Genomic DNA, 17,313 nt, shown 5'->3' with positions numbered 1-17,313 from the left:
AAAATAGTATTTACATCCATCGTACATAAGTTTTTAAATTATATCATTAAAATGTTCTTTAGATATAATTGTATGAGATGGATGCACCTGCCTGATGTAGATATTATACCATTATTGCTGTTGTACTGTAAAAGGCCTTTTTTAAAGGTTCCTAATGGTAATGAAAATATTCTGAGATAGCATTAAGGATTTTGCTACTGAAGTGTGTTTAATGTAAATATGCTGTCAGATACCCTTCAAGTAATTGACAAGAGCAGATGATTAGCAGTGTTCTCAATAGTGTTTTTGCATAATCTTACATTTTGACAGAACTCTTCAGCGGCTTGTTATTGTCAGCGCTCTGCAATCAGTATTACTTTTTCCTTGACAACATTTACTTTGTCATTATAAATCTTGTAAGTGGTCATTTAACTTGTTCAGTATGCATGTAAGAGTATCATTACTAACACATTTGGAAAAATGTCTTCCTGTTGAGAAACTATCGTGAAAGTAAACTTTAAAAAACTCTAAATGAAGTAGGTTGATTGCTATTTCTCTGATACTCACCTGAATCAGTGGGAGTCTTATTTATTGTATGTTTCAATGATAATTTTGTCATCTCCTTCTTACTGAACATTCTCATTTTGCCTGTCAAATTCATCTGGGTGGTTCTGGGCTTTTTGTTAGTGTTTTCATTCTTTACTGTTGTTGTTTTAGTTATAATCATTTACATCTAACTGGCCAAAATTAAACAGTTGTTATCTGTAAGCTTTCATAATTACATACAGTATGTAACATTAATAGTCAATATAATAAACCTTCACATTTATAGAAGCATCTCTTGTTTCTCCAGCAGTTCTTTAATCTGTCTCAATGGATTTCTAGTGTACAGCTCATATAGATTTGGTCAGTGACAAGGGTTAGAGTAGTCTTGTAGAACATTTACTTGTAGCTGTGAAAAGCCCACATTCATCAGAGGATTAGGTCGATCAGATTGTACCAGGATCAATGGAAGGCCTGTGTGATCCCTCTTAGGCTGTAATGTGTTCACCTTCTTTGGAGAGAATTCACATACACACACATTTCTCTGTCTTAAAGCCATTTATCTCAGAATGTCAAATTGCAATAATTAACCATTATTGATCTTAAATTCAATTAACTTCATTAACACAGGTCATGATGAGGGTGCTTGTAAGGGAAAGGCACTTGACAAGTGTCTTTTCTTATGTGACATTGACTGTTCACAGTTGTGGCTATAAACTACCATAGGAACATCTTTTAAAAATGACAAGAGTTTGGTTGGTGACTAAGAGGAGACATTTTAATCCCCTCCTCCCTCACTATTTAGATTTCAGGTTTTCCACTGTATTCCCTTTTCAGGAATCCGCGAACCTTGTACTTCCAGCTTGTGATTTTAGTGGGGGTATTATAGGAAAGCCCAACCTAGCCAAATACACTGCAAGAATAGTGCAGTTCATTAGCTAATGCAGGACAGAGACCCATGTCCAAAACAGTATGATTAGCAGATGAATGAAATGAATATTCAGGGTCTCTCTCTGCTGTACAATATGAAACAAAACGGAAACATCTTGTAGAGGGAAATCCTGAAGTCTTTACTCAGTTCTTAGTCCTAACTCAGGCAAAACTCTCTTATTGTAGCCATTAGTAGTCCCTAAGTAGGGCTAAATAGAAACTGAGTAAGGACACCAGGTGTTGACCCATAACTCTCTTTTCATGGAGCAACTTCATTGTAAGTGGAGATTCACAACAGCTGAAATTGTAATATGCACAATGCAATGCATTGAAACAGTTTGGGACTTTCATTGTACTTCACTGTTCCCATATTGCACAGAGTTCATTATAAGCAAGAGGTGCACCTAAGACTGTATAAGTGTAAAACTGTATAAGTGACTTCAATGGGAATTTGGAGTTCACAAGGGAAAGAAAGATTAAGCTTGAAGGCCTTTTAATATAAGGAAAGAATTAGCCAATGCATTTTGAACGTCTTGAACCGCTATGATCATTTAAAAATAATCTTTTAGAATGACTTCTACACTCCAATTGAAATAATTTTTAAGGTAAAATCATTATTGTACACCCGAGTTTTAAAACGTAATATGAAGGCTTTGCTACACTTCCAGAAATCCATGTTTATTTTTCATCTTGGTAATACTAACACACAGCCACTGTTCAGGTCATTAAAAGGTTGCAAGATAAGTACAAATTAAAAGCCACCAGGAACACGGGAAGATTACAGAGAGTAAAGGTGTAAGATTTTTTCCCTAACATTCTCAGAAATTCTAAGTAATAATTAGAAGAATAGAATCAGAGAAATTTGGGGAGGGGCAATACCATTCAGAAACAGATTTCTGAGACAATTAAATGGTCATTTTGTCACTGCTTTTGCTATTTCCACTCCACTATACAAAACATTTGCTGAGAAGAGGCAGGGCAGAAGCAGAATGGTTTGATTACGGCATTTGATCATATGAAGAAACTAAAGTTCCCTTACAACATCTGTTTGCTTAGTGAAGGATTATAATAATTAAGAGCTATTAGAGCCATATTGAGAACTTTTATGTTCATGCCTACTTATCCTGGAGTTGGCTGTGAATCTTGTATTAGTTTGTTGAATGCTCTATATGCTTCCAGCGATTAAAAAACACTACCCAAATGCTGATATCAAGCCAGGAGTTGTGGCATTGTTTTTGTTTGTTTTTGTTTTTAGAATCCATTAATTTAAAGGGTTTAGTGAAACACGCACGTAACCTTGTGCTGTTAATAACCTTTTTCCAAATAGATTTGTGTTTCCTGAGGATTTGATGGAATAATTTTGCCAACAAAAAGAAATTGATAATTTGGAGGTCAGAAAACCACCACGTAAAGTGTGTCAATAGCTAAATATATGATCCAAATCAAAACTATGGTTAAGGGCTACAACCGTAAGTGTCTGTCTGTCTCTCCCTGCGGACACATGACTCTCGTTGTATTATACACCTGCATAGAGTGGAGAATTCGACACAGTTCTGTACGTTGCAGCCAAGGAACCTGCCCTGGAAACCAGCAGGAACTGGAGTTATGTCTTGCTTAGAACTGGTCACATTATTCATAGTGAGTAATTCATACAAGAAATTTAACTTTAGCTGAAAAAGCTGCAAATAGATTAATTTTACTAGTTTATTTGTTAATTGGAATTGTTCTGTTTGTGTGAATCTTTGCTTGTGAACTGTTCACTTCAGCAGTTAATGATTTACCATTTGTAATTGACTGCTTTGCTTGGTATTGTTCCTACTTTCTGGTTGGCTGATTGATACTTGAAATATTATAAGCGGGAGGAGTACAGATATTGAATACCCATATTCACCTGTGAATAGCTCTGTTCTTTGGCAAATTGGTTGTTCTCTGTAAAAATACACCTTTCTCCAATAATTTGTATGCGCTGAGCTGGGTGGGTGCGTGGGTGAAATGTTTGCCTTCACATGCATGAGACGTGAACAAAAAAGGGCATGAATGTGGTCAAAGCAAACAGCAATTCAGAACGTGAATGAATGGTCACAAGCACTATTTTTCTGGTTGCCTTGCTCTAACTGTGATGCTGCTCTTAAAAGACAAGGTTGTGCTTGTCTGTTACATGCATACAGTGAGGGGAGGAGGTAAGAAGTCCTTCTTCTGCATTCCTTTGCACAGATTGCAGAAGGGCCAGGAAAAATTCCAGTCCCTGAGTTCACAGGACCACAGGGACTCGCCCACCATGTGTCGTGTCTCAAAGGGGGCAAGGAGGAGGCAGGGTCCTAGCTCTGTCCCACAAAGGTGTATGGTAGTGGGCTCCCTCTAAAGCAGTGTGGCTTTACACTGCTCCTAGAGTACATGGCACGGTAGGCCACACAGAGCATGGTCCAAATTCTGTGCTCTAACTCCTGTTCACCTATTTCATGACTGAAACAGAGAAGAATTTGGTCCACTATCTCTACGAACTTCCTTGGGACAAAGAAATCCAGGAGCCATTTGCATCCGTCACAAGTTAGTTGTGTTATATGTGTGTAAATGAGAGTTGGTGGCTCCTGAACGGTCTCTACTGCCAAACTGTTATTCTTGCTCTGACAATTCTTAGTTTAAAATAGGTATTTAATTCATTTCTGAACAGCACAATATGGTGTATAAAAGCATGTTGCATATGGGGAAGTTTCTTTGATTCTGCTAGTACTCAGCATGTTCTCCATGCTGGTAGGATGTGACAATGAGTTTCTTTTTAGGGCCTACATTCCTCTCTGGTCAGCAACTTCATGTAGAAAAGGGCAGTGAGGGCTGATGTCTTCATGCAAGCAGGTCCAATTCCTTAGCAACTCCTCATCCAATCTGGCACCTAGAAGAGAAGGCTCTAGTGTGATGTGCTGATATGCTGCTCAACATGTTGGACAGGTGTGGTGTGAGATCTCATATGTGGGTGATTTTAACAGGTTTCAGGAACACAGGTGCCCTGCTCAAAAGAGGTGCCACAGGGAGTTGAAGGCCTCATGCAGAAACCAGGGCAAAACACCAGCTTGGAGTTGACAGAGGTGTGATCTGTCGGATGACTCTAGTCTCTTAGAACAGATCCTTCCCTATTGCTTACCGCAAGTTCCGCTCTGTGCTGAGAGCAGAAAACTATTTGTGGGAGAGTTTAGGCCATGCCTCTTCTTGACTCAGTGAGCATTCCTACATTCCCTGCTGCTGAATGCAGCTTGCTGGCCATGTGCAGATCTTGCTGTTGTCAAATAATAGTTTGCTCCAGAGATTTGTGATCACAGGTTCTGGGCTTTGCACAATGGACACAACTGTGGGCATTTCACTGGGGAATTCAATCCTTAATTATTTTTAAAGATTAAAACTGTCAATTATTTCTAGTTATGCGCACATGCATAGGAAGTTTAGGAACAGAACCTAGAACTCCAAACTCCTGGTCCACTTCTACTTATGTGTTTTGCCTGTATCCCTTCATTATAGAAATGAACTTAACGGGTAATTTAAGAATTCTAGGTTCCATTCCTAGACGTTCTATGTGACCTTAAGCAAGGAGCTTAACTCGCTGTGCCTTCATTTACCCTTTCTATAAAATGGGGATAATGGCACTCACCTATACTACAGGGGTGCTAAGAGGAATAGTACATTAATGCATGTTAAAGCTGTTGAGCTCGTTGACTGTAGGGCACTGAATAGAAAGGCCCAGATGTTATAAAAATTCATCTACTATAATAACTTCAGTTTTTCAGGTGTGTGTTAAATGTGTTTATTACTACTTGCACTGGGGAAGTACATTGTGACTAAGGAAATTTTGTAAATGAGAGATTTGAAGAATCATGTTTGATTTACCAAACTTTTAAGCAGTAGTTGGTTTCAGATGGAAGAATGCCTTCCTTATCCGAATAAGTAACCTGAGTAAGTGCCTTCTGACTTCTTAGTCTCGTTTGTTGGTTACGCACGTTCCAAACTGCATAACATGTAGAGATGAGATGTGTGTGATTTTTCAGACAGAAGTTTACTGAACCTGAGTAATTTGAAAGGGAGAGTTGGGTTCTGCTGCTCTTTCATTTAAACTACACCTAAAAGTAAGGAAGCATGGGATCCAAGTGACATGAGAATAAGGTGCTTAGTGTAGATTTCCTTCACTCTGTGTTCAGGCTGGTCCACGTTTCAGTGTAGCAGAAACTGTTCTTGTTATCATCTGTTCCCTATGTATTCACATCTATGTAATTCTCTCCTCTAATGCTAACAGTTGACTTGAGCTCTCTGAAGTTGCTCCAAATGTAATACCGGTACAGGATGCTGGATTAGAGCAGCTGGCTAGCTTCCTGTGGCCTATTTCTGAGCTTTCTCTATAAGACAGCTGCAGTACTTTCAGCAAAGAAACAAATGTTAGTACGCTTCAAAGTTTCTGGCGCCTAATGATAGCCACCCATTACACTGGCATGCTGTCACATCCATCCCCACTCCGATCCCCAATAATTTAATACCACATTATTATTGGCATGAAGAAGCTGCAGATTTATTAACACACAAAATATCCAACTAAACAAGCATTAATCATGCACATTACATCAAATTAACATGTAGAAAATTAATATTCTTGACCTTGCCAGTGGGCAGAATAATAAATCTTGAAGTAGAATTACTCTAGTGAAAGGTACCAACTACTCCAACCAATGTGTGAGAGAAGCATGGATCTCTCCACCTAGAAATAACATTTCATTCCAACAACAGACAGTCCTGCCCCTATGAAACAGAGCCTCTGACCTCTGTAAGCAGGAATAATAGCTAGATTGCTATGCCTGTGTAAAGAAAGCATTGCCATTCACCATTTATGTTGCCACTCTTGGGGGAGGAAAAACCATTACCAGTATAAACATTTTGATTTAGCCGCACAGTAGCCTCCCATATTTGTAGAAATATGATGGACGGATATTGGTTCTCACTGCTTGCATGGTGTGCATGGAGTATGTCTGTGAGTATATCCATGTATGTCCAGTATGTGCATGTATAGGTTGTTTTGGGCAGTGATGTAGCACAAGTTATTTCTCTAGCGGAGAAATGATGCATAGCTCAGTTATGAAGGTAATTTCCTCTTGTGTGGAAATGAATTCCATTATATTACCGCTTAATGTTATGTATTTATATTAAATGTGTTAATTTCATTTTTACCTAGCAGTTTAGTTAATAATTATAACAAATGTTAATGAGGGAGCTGTCTGTTCTCGACTTCTCTCTACCTGTACCAAGGATAGGTTTCTTAACTCTTCTGATATCTTCATTTTCCCTACAAACCCAGTGCCGTTCCAGGAAAGCATTTTCCTTGTTTTGTCAAATGGACTGTCGTAATCATAGAAACATTTGGGTTGCAAGTGACTTCCCTGGGGTCACCTAGCCTTGCAGGATGTAAAGTGAAAATTTTTTGGGGAGTGAGTTTGTTTGTTTATGTGGAGGGAAAAAAGCCAGAATAGAACTACATAATTGCTTTCATTTTAATTCTTACTAATTTATTTTGCCTTTTAGAGGCACCTTTAAAGTCATCCCGCCCCCAGACTGTGCTGTTGAGGTGTTAAAGAACATACACCTACCTCACTGTTTTTCAAACATTTACTTTACATATGAAAAATATGAAAATAGGAAAAAGGACAAAGAAAATAAACCCGCACAAATGAACATGGGACTGGGTGATAGGGGATGGATCACTTGATGATTACCTGTTCTGTTCATTCCCTCTGGGGCACCTGCCATTGGCCACTATTGGAAGATAGGATACTGGGCTAGATGGACCTTTGGTCTGACCCTGTATGGACGTTCTTATGTTCTAACATTGTTGCAACTTATATTTAGTGTCCCGTGCAGACAGATGGAATAAATAGGTGACCAGCTGGGGTATGGCACCAGTTCCAGTTGGTTTGGATGAGGGTGGTTTACATCTTGCTCCTTCTCATAGGTACCCTCATCTTCCGCACAAGGGAAGGGCATAAAGGTTCTCAGCCCTGGCTGGATCTCTAGTGGAGAGAGTTGGGGGTAGGGCTGAGTGTCATTTTCCCTGTCACTTGTTTAATTGGATAACCTTACTGCACTGGACCCAAATAACTGACTGGAGCTGAAGAGGGTGCAGTCCCCTTTTCCCCCATGTTGTTTTGGGATTAGTTTATTAAAGTTGCACCCTCGTACACTGGACCGATTCCTGCTCTTCATGTCTTATTTCCTGTGTGCCTGAATCAAAACTCTGATGTCACAAACTCGGCTTCATGACTCCAGCTTGGGAAGGAGAAGAGCAGTTATCAAGGAGATAACACAAAGATATGCTTGATAATTGGTAAAAAGGGTAAAGAAAGGATGCTGGAGATTTTCAGCTAACATAAAAGTCACTCTTCTAAAAGTGGTGGATATGACAACACAAGCAGCTCAGACCAAGCAAAATTCTGAAGGTTTCAATAGCCAGAGAAACCTAAATGTAAGGAAAAGCAATCACTAATCAGGGACTAGATTGTGCAAGCTTTGCTCATGCTGGTAAGCACCTATTCACACAAGTAGTTTTATTAATGTCCAGGAACTACTCATGTGACTACTCACTGTTATGAGGGTGGCTGGCAATCTCTAGCCCTACATGAATAAAGGGAGAAAAAGCCAGGCACACTGATAGACCGCCTCAGTGTGCTGCCTCAGGATGCAGGTGTGAAAAGGAGATCGTACTAGGACAGGCAGTGTGACAGTAATTTCCCTTTTAATTTATGCCGTAAAGAGGTGATTTCTGTTTGGGAAGGGAAGCACAAGGACAGGAGTTTTTATTAAAAAAAAAACAAACCCACACAAACAAAAATACACCTGTTTTCACGAAGAGGGTTCCACAGAAAAGGATTGTGCTATTTCAGGCTACATTTGCTTTTCATCATAGGGTCTGCGACATAACTTCTTTCTTCCTTTTCTTTTAAAATTCATGTCTCTTGGAGCTTTGGAATTGTTCTTCAGTTACTGATCATTGGTAGCAAATTATTCAGATCTTGTCATTGTCTTAAAATTCTCACTTTCAGAGGGTGGTTTGCATCGTTTGGGTCTGCTGAGCTGCATGCTTTCACTAGAATTGAGAAATACCCTGGTGCAAATAACTAAAATAAGACAACTTGTATTGTTCCATAAGAGGATGAAAGTGCTGAATGAATGACATTGTGTGATTGTAAATGCTTTGGAGCTTGGACTGTGAGTGGAGCTTGGACTGTGCCCAGCAGAATGGCACTGATTCTGATTGCAACCTGTTGGCACTTCTGTAATATAAATATTTCCTAGTAATTGGGTGACCAGACAGCAAGTGTGAAAAATCAGGACGGGGGTAGGGGGTAATAGGCGCCTATATAAGAAAAAGACCCAAAATCAGGACTGTCCCTATAAAATCAGGACATCTGGTAGGTGATTAGAGAAGTTTTACAGTCAACCTAAATATTTCCAAAGACCATAAAATTCAGCAAAATAGACAGTAGTTACATTGTCTTTAGATTCAACCTACGTATTTTTAATTTTAAAAATACAGTCTTGACATCTCTTCAGATATATTGCACATTTGATCTGTAACACCTAGGCACAGTTGTGTGTTGCTCTGACTTCATATGTTTGTGCTTTCAAGGGTTTAACTCAGAATACAAGGGCCAGATTATAACCTCACATGGTTGGAAGCAGTTTTGCTAAAATCGTCAATGTGAGAAGGCACTAGTAAATTTTTTTTTATATATTTCCCAACTGATTGCACCATACTTCTTTTGAAACTGGAAGTGTCTAACTTCAGTGTTACTTTAACAGTTATGTTGTCATTAGTGCTTCACTTAAAAACAATCACCCTGAAAAGAAGCATGAAAGATTTCTAATGATAGATACATGATATATAGCCATTAAACTTTTCTCCTCCTTCCACTGCCCTGGATGAAATAGCTTCATTTGATCAATATACAGTGTACACTTTTGCTTGAATAAACAGGCTGTATAGATTGTTGTGTATGCTGAACTGTGCCATGCTTGGCCAGATGCCCTCACATTCCAGGTGTGTTGTGAAGCCAAATGCCTTCAGCCATTTGAAAACTATGGATATCTATTGCAATTGAATTTTTTTAAGCATATTATTATTTTGGTAATAGATATCTAGGAAGTTCTCCATGTATTGTTATATGGTTAGTTTAGTTCTTTAAAAAACAACAACAAAATATTATCTAATATGCATCTATTTATATGTATTTTATCTTTTCACTTATTTTTACATTAAAGCATTCAGTAGAAATAGATTAGTTTGATCAATTACTGATCGCGCTCTTAATGTTTTGACAGAATTTTCCTGCCCAAAGGCATTACTTTTATGTGTAAAATACACATAGGGTGCCAGTATGAAAAACTAACATAAAGCTCGTCAGTTCCTAACTATCCTATTCAGGAAGAGTGTATTAGATTTACATCACCAGTTGCATTACTTAAAAAAAAGACAGAATCCCTGTTGGGTGCCCATGTAGCTTATGCTGAGTAAATATTGACAAAGTAGTCTAAAGAGCAAACACTTTGACATTTGTAAGGTCCACTGGAAGGTCTTGTATATATTTATACAGCAAGAATGAGTACAGCATACCAATTTTCTTGAACTTGTCCCTGACATAATTCTGCATGGGCTTTCTTGTTGGGAAGAGAAGTGTGTTTAAATGTGAATGGGTCATTTGTTGCATCTGTAATGAATATCTTGAATTACTGTTAGTCAGGTATTTCCGCATTTAGAGTCACCAGCTTTACCACACACAAAAAGAAAAGAAATCTTTTTTTAATTTATTGTAATCAATGTACATTGTTTTTACTTTGTAGGAATTTTATTGATGTTTTTGTCCTTTATATTTATTGAAAATTGAGTCTCAAAAATGTAATGAGTAAAAAATGCTTGCTTAATTTAAATTGTGAATCTGTCTGTTAAGAAATGCATTAGGGGTAGGAGAAGCATAAGACATATTAATTGACAGACAGGAGCTGCTGTCTCTGAGGTTGATACAAGTAATTTATTACTTTAGAAATGAATGCCACCTCCAGAATGTGCTTCATTAATTTCAAATTTAGTTTTAATTTCAAGCTGTTGCCCCTTGAGAAGAATAAGGTGGCAAATTATGTTTGAAGAGCAGATTTTTTTTCTTGCTCTGAAGAAACATTACATTTTAACTGTTTAATTTTACAAATAAATGCAGTTCTTTAGCTGAAATATTTAAACAGCTGATGGAAAGTATGATCCACAGTCACTAACTCTTGTTGTTTTTATTTTGTCCATGATAGCCTATGTTTCAGATGAACTGAAGGCCGCAGCACTGGTGGAGGAAGACATGGAACCTGATGAAAATGCAATTGATGGGGAACCTTCAGCAAAATACGTGTGCCCAGAAAAAGACTACAGTAAGAACTGCCAGAGCTACCAAAACTCTCCAGCTGCTGAATTTTCCAGCCACGAAATGGACAGTGAGTCACACATCAGTGAGACAAGTGACCGAATGGCAGATTTTGAAAGCAGCTCTATCAAAAATGAGGAAGAGAGCAAGGAGGTGGCAATACCGCTTGAAGATTCTGCTGTGTCTGATAGCTTAGAACAAATGAAAGCCGTCTATAATAACTTCCTTTCCAATTCCTACTGGTCCAATCTCAATTTGAATCTCCACCAGCCGACTTCAGAAAAAAACAATGGCAGCAGCAGCAGCAGCAGTAGCAGCAGCAGCAGTTGTGGGAGTGGTAGCTTTGACTGGCACCAGACTGCTATGGCAAAGACACTGCAGCAAGTTTCTCAGAGCAGAATTCTTCCCGAACCCAGTCTTTTTAGCACAGTTCAGTTGTACAGACAAAGCAGTAAGCTTTATGGCTCTATATTTACTGGAGCCAGTAAATTCCGTTGTAAAGACTGCAGTGCTGCCTATGACACTTTAGTAGAATTAACAGTGCACATGAATGAAACAGGACATTATCGAGATGACAACCATGAAACTGATAACAATAACCCTAAAAGATGGTCCAAACCTCGTAAACGTTCTTTGCTTGAAATGGAAGGGAAAGAAGATGCCCAGAAAGTATTAAAGTGTATGTACTGTGGCCATTCCTTTGAATCTCTTCAGGACCTGAGTGTTCATATGATCAAAACAAAACACTACCAAAAAGTGCCTCTGAAGGAACCTGTTACACCCGTAGCAGCAAAAGTTATCCCAGCTACTAGGAAAAAAGCATCACTGGAGCTTGAACTTCCAAGTTCTCCAGATTCCACAGGTGGGACACCAAAAGCAACAATCTCGGACACCAACGACGCGCTACAAAAGAATGCAAATCCTTACATTACGCCAAATAATCGTTATGGTCACCAGAATGGTGCCAGCTACGCTTGGCATTTTGAGGCAAGGAAATCTCAAATTCTCAAATGCATGGAGTGTGGAAGTTCCCATGATACTTTGCAGGAACTCACTGCCCACATGATGGTGACAGGACATTTTATAAAAGTCACCAACTCTGCCATGAAGAAAGGGAAGCCAATTATAGAAGCCCCAGTGACGCCAACAATAACAGCTCTACTAGACGAAAAAGTACAGTCTGTGCCACTCGCAGCCACCACTTTTACATCTCCCTCCAACACGCCTTCTAGTGTCTCCCCAAAATTGAGTGTTGAAGTAAAAAAAGAAGTAGATAAAGAGAGAGGGGTTGCTGATGATAAAATGAAAGAGAAAGAGAAGTCAAATGAAGATGAGGAAAAGTATGATATCTCCTCAAAATATCATTATTTGACTGAAAATGACCTGGAAGAAAGTCCTAAAGGGGGGCTAGATATTTTAAAGTCTTTAGAAAACACAGTAACATCAGCTATAAACAAAGCCCAGAATGGTACACCAAGCTGGGGTGGCTATCCCAGTATTCATGCTGCCTACCAGCTACCTAACATGATGAAGCTGTCGTTGGGTTCATCGGGAAAAAGTACACCCTTAAAATCTATGTTTGGAAACAATGAAATAGTGTCACCGACTAAAAACCAGCCCCTACTGTCGCCACCAAGCAGTCAAACCTCCCCTGTGCCAAAAACGAACTTTCATGCCATGGAAGAATTGGTAAAGAAAGTCACAGAGAAAGTGATTAAAGTTGAGGAAAAAATGAAAGAACCTGAAGGAAAACTGTCTCCAGTGAAACGTGCGACACCTTCACCATGCAGCAGCGAAATCAGTGAACCCCTCAAAATGGATGCCTCCAACGATGGTGGTTTTAAAAGCCAACAGAACAGCCCAGTTCCTCAGAGGGATAGTTGCAAGGATAGTACAGCTATAGAACCAGTGGAAAATGGTAAAGAGCCTGTAAAGTCAATTGCAAGTACATTAAGCAGCAGCACAGCTATTATTACAGATCATCCTCCTGAACAGCCATTTGTAAATCCATTAAGTGCACTGCAGTCTGTCATGAATATTCATCTTGGGAAAGCAGCAAAGCCATCTTTGCCTGCTCTGGATCCAATGAGCATGCTTTTTAAAATGAGCAACAGTTTGGCAGAAAAGGCTGCGGTGGCCACCCCACCTTTACAGTGCAAAAAAACAGACCACTTAGACCGTTATTTTTATCATGTCAACAATGACCAACCCATAGATTTGACGAAAGGCAAGAGTGACAAAAGCTGCTCTTTGGGTTCAGCGCTTTTGTCATCCACATCAACATCTTCTGCATCTTCTTCATCTACAGTGACAACAGCAAAGACATCTGCAGTCGTGTCATTCATGTCAAACTCGCCGCTACGCGAGAATGCCTTGTCAGATATATCTGATATGCTGAAGAACCTGACAGAAAGTCACACATCAAAATCTTCCACACCTTCCAGCATATCTGAGAAATCTGACATTGATGGTACCACAATAGAGGAACCAGAAGAGACTACACCAGCTCAGAAAAGGAAGGGACGTCAGTCTAACTGGAACCCTCAGCACTTGCTCATTCTGCAGGCCCAGTTTGCAGCCAGTTTACGACAGACATCAGAGGGAAAATACATAATGTCAGACTTGAGCCCTCAAGAAAGAATGCACATTTCAAGGTTTACGGGACTCTCAATGACCACAATTAGCCACTGGCTAGCCAATGTGAAATACCAGCTCCGAAGGACGGGAGGAACTAAGTTCCTTAAAAATTTGGATACTGGGCATCCAGTGTTCTTTTGTAATGACTGTGCTTCACAGATCAGAACTCCTTCAACTTATATCAGTCATCTTGAATCACATCTAGGTTTCAGGTTAAGAGATTTATCCAAACTGTCCAATGAACAGATTAACAATCAGATAGCACAAACAAAGTCACCATCTGAAAAACTGGTGACATCATCTCCAGAGGAAGAAATTGGAACTTCCTATCAGTGTAAACTTTGTAACAGGACTTTTGCAAGCAAGCATGCTGTTAAACTTCATCTTAGTAAAACACATGGGAAGTCACCAGAGGATCATCTTCTGTATGTTTCGGAGTTAGAGAAGCAGTAGCATTTGCTTTTGATTAAAATAACTGTAATTTGCTTTGAGGAAAACTGTCAAAGACGCCTTAAAGCAACTGTTTAGTTCTTGGCACATGTTCTTATTTTAACTCCAGAGTGTCACTCTGGGCTGAACTGTTTTGTATAATTGTACAGTGTTTAATAGAGGTGCATAATCAGCTGTTGTTACTGGTAAAATATGAAGGTTAAAATGCAGTGGTAAGTGTTTGGAACTTTGTGTAAATTGGATTTAGTTGCTGTGCATCCCTCTGATGCATCAAGCTGCATGCATTAACAGACAGTTTAATTAAGCATTTATAACTAATTCTGGTGCACTTTTTTCATGTGACCTAAGTGTGCTGGTATTTCTCACCCTATAATCTTTAGCCCTCTGAGTACTTTGAAACACTTTTGCTTTAATTTGGTAAAATGTATGGATATGTTTTTTAAAACTCTTACCAGCTTAGTTCTAAATTACTAATATGAACCTCCATTTATGCAGAGGTGTATCACACCTTGAAATTTAAAATATTATTTTCACATTGAAACATAGATGTATATATTGTATAGATTTCAAAATCTCTTATGGAAATGTAATTGTGATTAATGCCATGTTTTTCTTCAGCATTTTTAGTAATGACGGTTTTTGTACCTGATATGCCTCAGGTATAAGCTATACCTATATATAATGTATATTTCCTTTTTTAGGTCTAAGGGTTTTTCTTTTAACATCCAAACATTGTAAATTATATGAAAGGCACCACGAATAGCATTTATAAAGTATTCAGAAACATTATTCTTAAAGCAAAGTATGATTGTTTTGTTTTGCTATACAGTACATCTATATTGATAGAGGTTCATGTTTAAATTATACATATTTATTAGTATCGTTATCATTTGTTTTTAAACCAACTGAATAACAGAAGCCATGGACTGCATCCTTGGCCTGCATTATAACTATTTTGCACAACATGACTTTTAAAGGTATTTATTAGTAAAAGAAAATTTAAATAAAATAAAAAGTGAGAGAATTCAAAATAAACTCAGTGCTCAAAGGGTTAAATCTATTTGAAAAACTTGTACTGTATTTCCTAAACATTGATAAAGCCTTTAAAATGTTTGTACTGTAATATTTTGCTTAAAAGTTATGAGGCATTCTGTGATATAACCTTTTACTTATTTATAAGCGCTATTGGTTGTTATTTCATATTGTAGAATGCCTTTTTATTTCAATTGGTAACTTTCTGTTTTGTTCTGCCTAATTATTCTCCCAAGATTCCATACTGCAGCTTTATCTTTAGGCATATGAAAGGTAACCCGTGGTTACCAGCACACTAAGTGATTCTGTTCGTCTCCATTTTTGGCAGTTAATTTGCAGAAGTAACTGACAGCTGACACCATATGAGAATCTATGTATAAAATATTGGCATGTAAACAGCACAGACACTGTAATGCACTCTGTGCCCTGTTTTGTTGTTGACAATGAAGCACCATTATATGACTCTTCATATAACCTTTTTTTCTACAGCAGCATTAAAATTGTCTTTTTGCTATAATTTTGTGTTGCATTCACAATTATGTCTGAAATGTGCTACGACTAACGAGCACATTAAAATTAAATTGTATGCTATCTGTTTATGACTGAAGCTTGAGTAGGTTTCTTCATCTGCCAGGTGCTGGCAGTCAAAAGCTGCACATAAATCACTGGAGTTTTAGTGAACTTTAGCATTTAAAGAGCAGGGTAGCACTTATTCAAAGGCTGCATTAACAAAAATTTTCCCCAAGAAAAGATAAAATGAATGTTATAACTCCACTTTAGAGATCGGGTAAGATTGACTGTAAAGAAGAGAGTTTATAAGCAACATGTGTGGCAAAGCAAATAGGTGTTTTGCTGTGCTGTATATTCAGACTCAGATAGTGATGCTTAAATGAATTCCTCTTGAATATACAGAATAGAGTCTGCAAGTAGTATTGGTAGGTGCTTCATGTCCAAATTTTTATTTATTAAAAAAAAAAAAACACACACAGCCCCAAATAATCTCTTTTTAAAAGTGACCAGTTACCTGCCTACTATTATTTCTTTCTTTTCTGTTGTCCTCTGTAGTGTAAAGGTTGGTATCTGTTTCTTTTAAAACATTAGAAATCGTTCTGTTCATTTTATAAAGAACACAGCTTGAAGTAATATGTATTATTAGTAAATAGGCCCCATAAATAGCAATAATCAAGTCCAGTACTTGGATTATGGACTAGAACTCTGGGGTGTGGGTGTTTTAAATTTTCGTATTGTTGTTGGTTTTTCTTTTTGTCATTTGGCTCAACATTTACATCTGATTTTAAGGTCATTAGTGTATTGAAGTTGATGGTCTCAACTCAGATCCTAATGAACAGTCATCTATATGACAAACCTGCTGCACACAATTTTTGCTGGTTAGCTGCATCATCTCAACTGTATGACCCTACCTTCTTAGAAAAGGTAACCCCTCCAGGCCAGGGCTGAGGTCTTTTTCTCTTTAGTGAAACATCCCTTAAGGCTGTCTGTATTTTTAAGACTAGATTATCTCAGTCCACATTGTAGCCAGAATCCCTCCTTCTGGGAACACAGATTTTCTCCTTGAAAATTAGAACATCTTAAATAGAGCATTGGATTTCAGAACAGAATTTCACTAGTTGTGAGCCTGGCAGATTATTACATACATTTGCAACCCTTATATTTTCAAAAGGCACCATTTGATTGTAAGGTGGCAATGGTAAATAGCATTGTGCAAAATTTTGCTGTTTTTACAGTTTGGGGGAAGGGAAAAACAGGAGAGACAGACTCCTCAGTCCTTTTCAGTATTTGTTTTGTTTATTTTCAAAATGCAGATGGGAGGAGGTAATGATTGTGAACATCAAATACTACATTTGCAGCCCCTCCTCATTTGTGGTGATAATCAGTACCTGGGGCAAAATATCATCATATCAATATGCAGTGAGGAGGAGAACTAGTAGCAGCTATATCTATTAGTGTGTACCATAAATGACTTTTTCATACATTTTCAAAATATCTCTGAAACATTGCAAATAGCTAATCAGGATCTGCGTGTCCGAAATTTATTAAAATAAAGTTCAGCTTGCATCTTAGAAGCTCCAAGACTGGCATACCAATGTGATTTCACATTATAAAGAATTCAGAGAATCAATGATCTCGTGTAATATCCTTTTTCCCCATATACTGATATGGATTTTGGCGTGGTAACTCTCAGTCCTAACCAAATCACCGGCTTCTCTCTGCTGGCACACATTTTCCCCCCATTAGATGCAGGATTTTTAACAACATTTGAGTCCCTAATTTTTGCTTTGCTCCTGATATT

The 17,313-nt window shown here is 38.2% G+C and overlaps 1 protein-coding gene across 1 annotated transcript in view; it reads left to right on the top strand.

The window, feature by feature from the left end:
- Window positions 1-15,932, top strand: part of TSHZ3 (teashirt zinc finger homeobox 3) — a 69,380-nt gene extending 53,448 nt beyond the window's left edge. Inside the window, exon 2 of the mRNA XM_074969160.1 lies at window positions 10,774-15,932. Coding sequence (XP_074825261.1) covers window positions 10,774-13,973 — 3,200 coding nt within the window. The 3' untranslated portion in view covers window positions 13,974-15,932. The remainder of the gene's footprint in view (window positions 1-10,773) is intronic.
- The last annotated feature ends 1,381 nt before the right edge of the window (window positions 15,933-17,313 follow it).

Source organism: Natator depressus, chromosome 12 (genome assembly GCF_965152275.1).
Source record: "Natator depressus isolate rNatDep1 chromosome 12, rNatDep2.hap1, whole genome shotgun sequence".
Lineage (NCBI taxonomy): Eukaryota > Metazoa > Chordata > Testudines > Cheloniidae > Natator > Natator depressus.
Note: the sequence above shows the minus strand (reverse complement) of the source record. Positions and strands in the feature narration are given on the sequence as shown.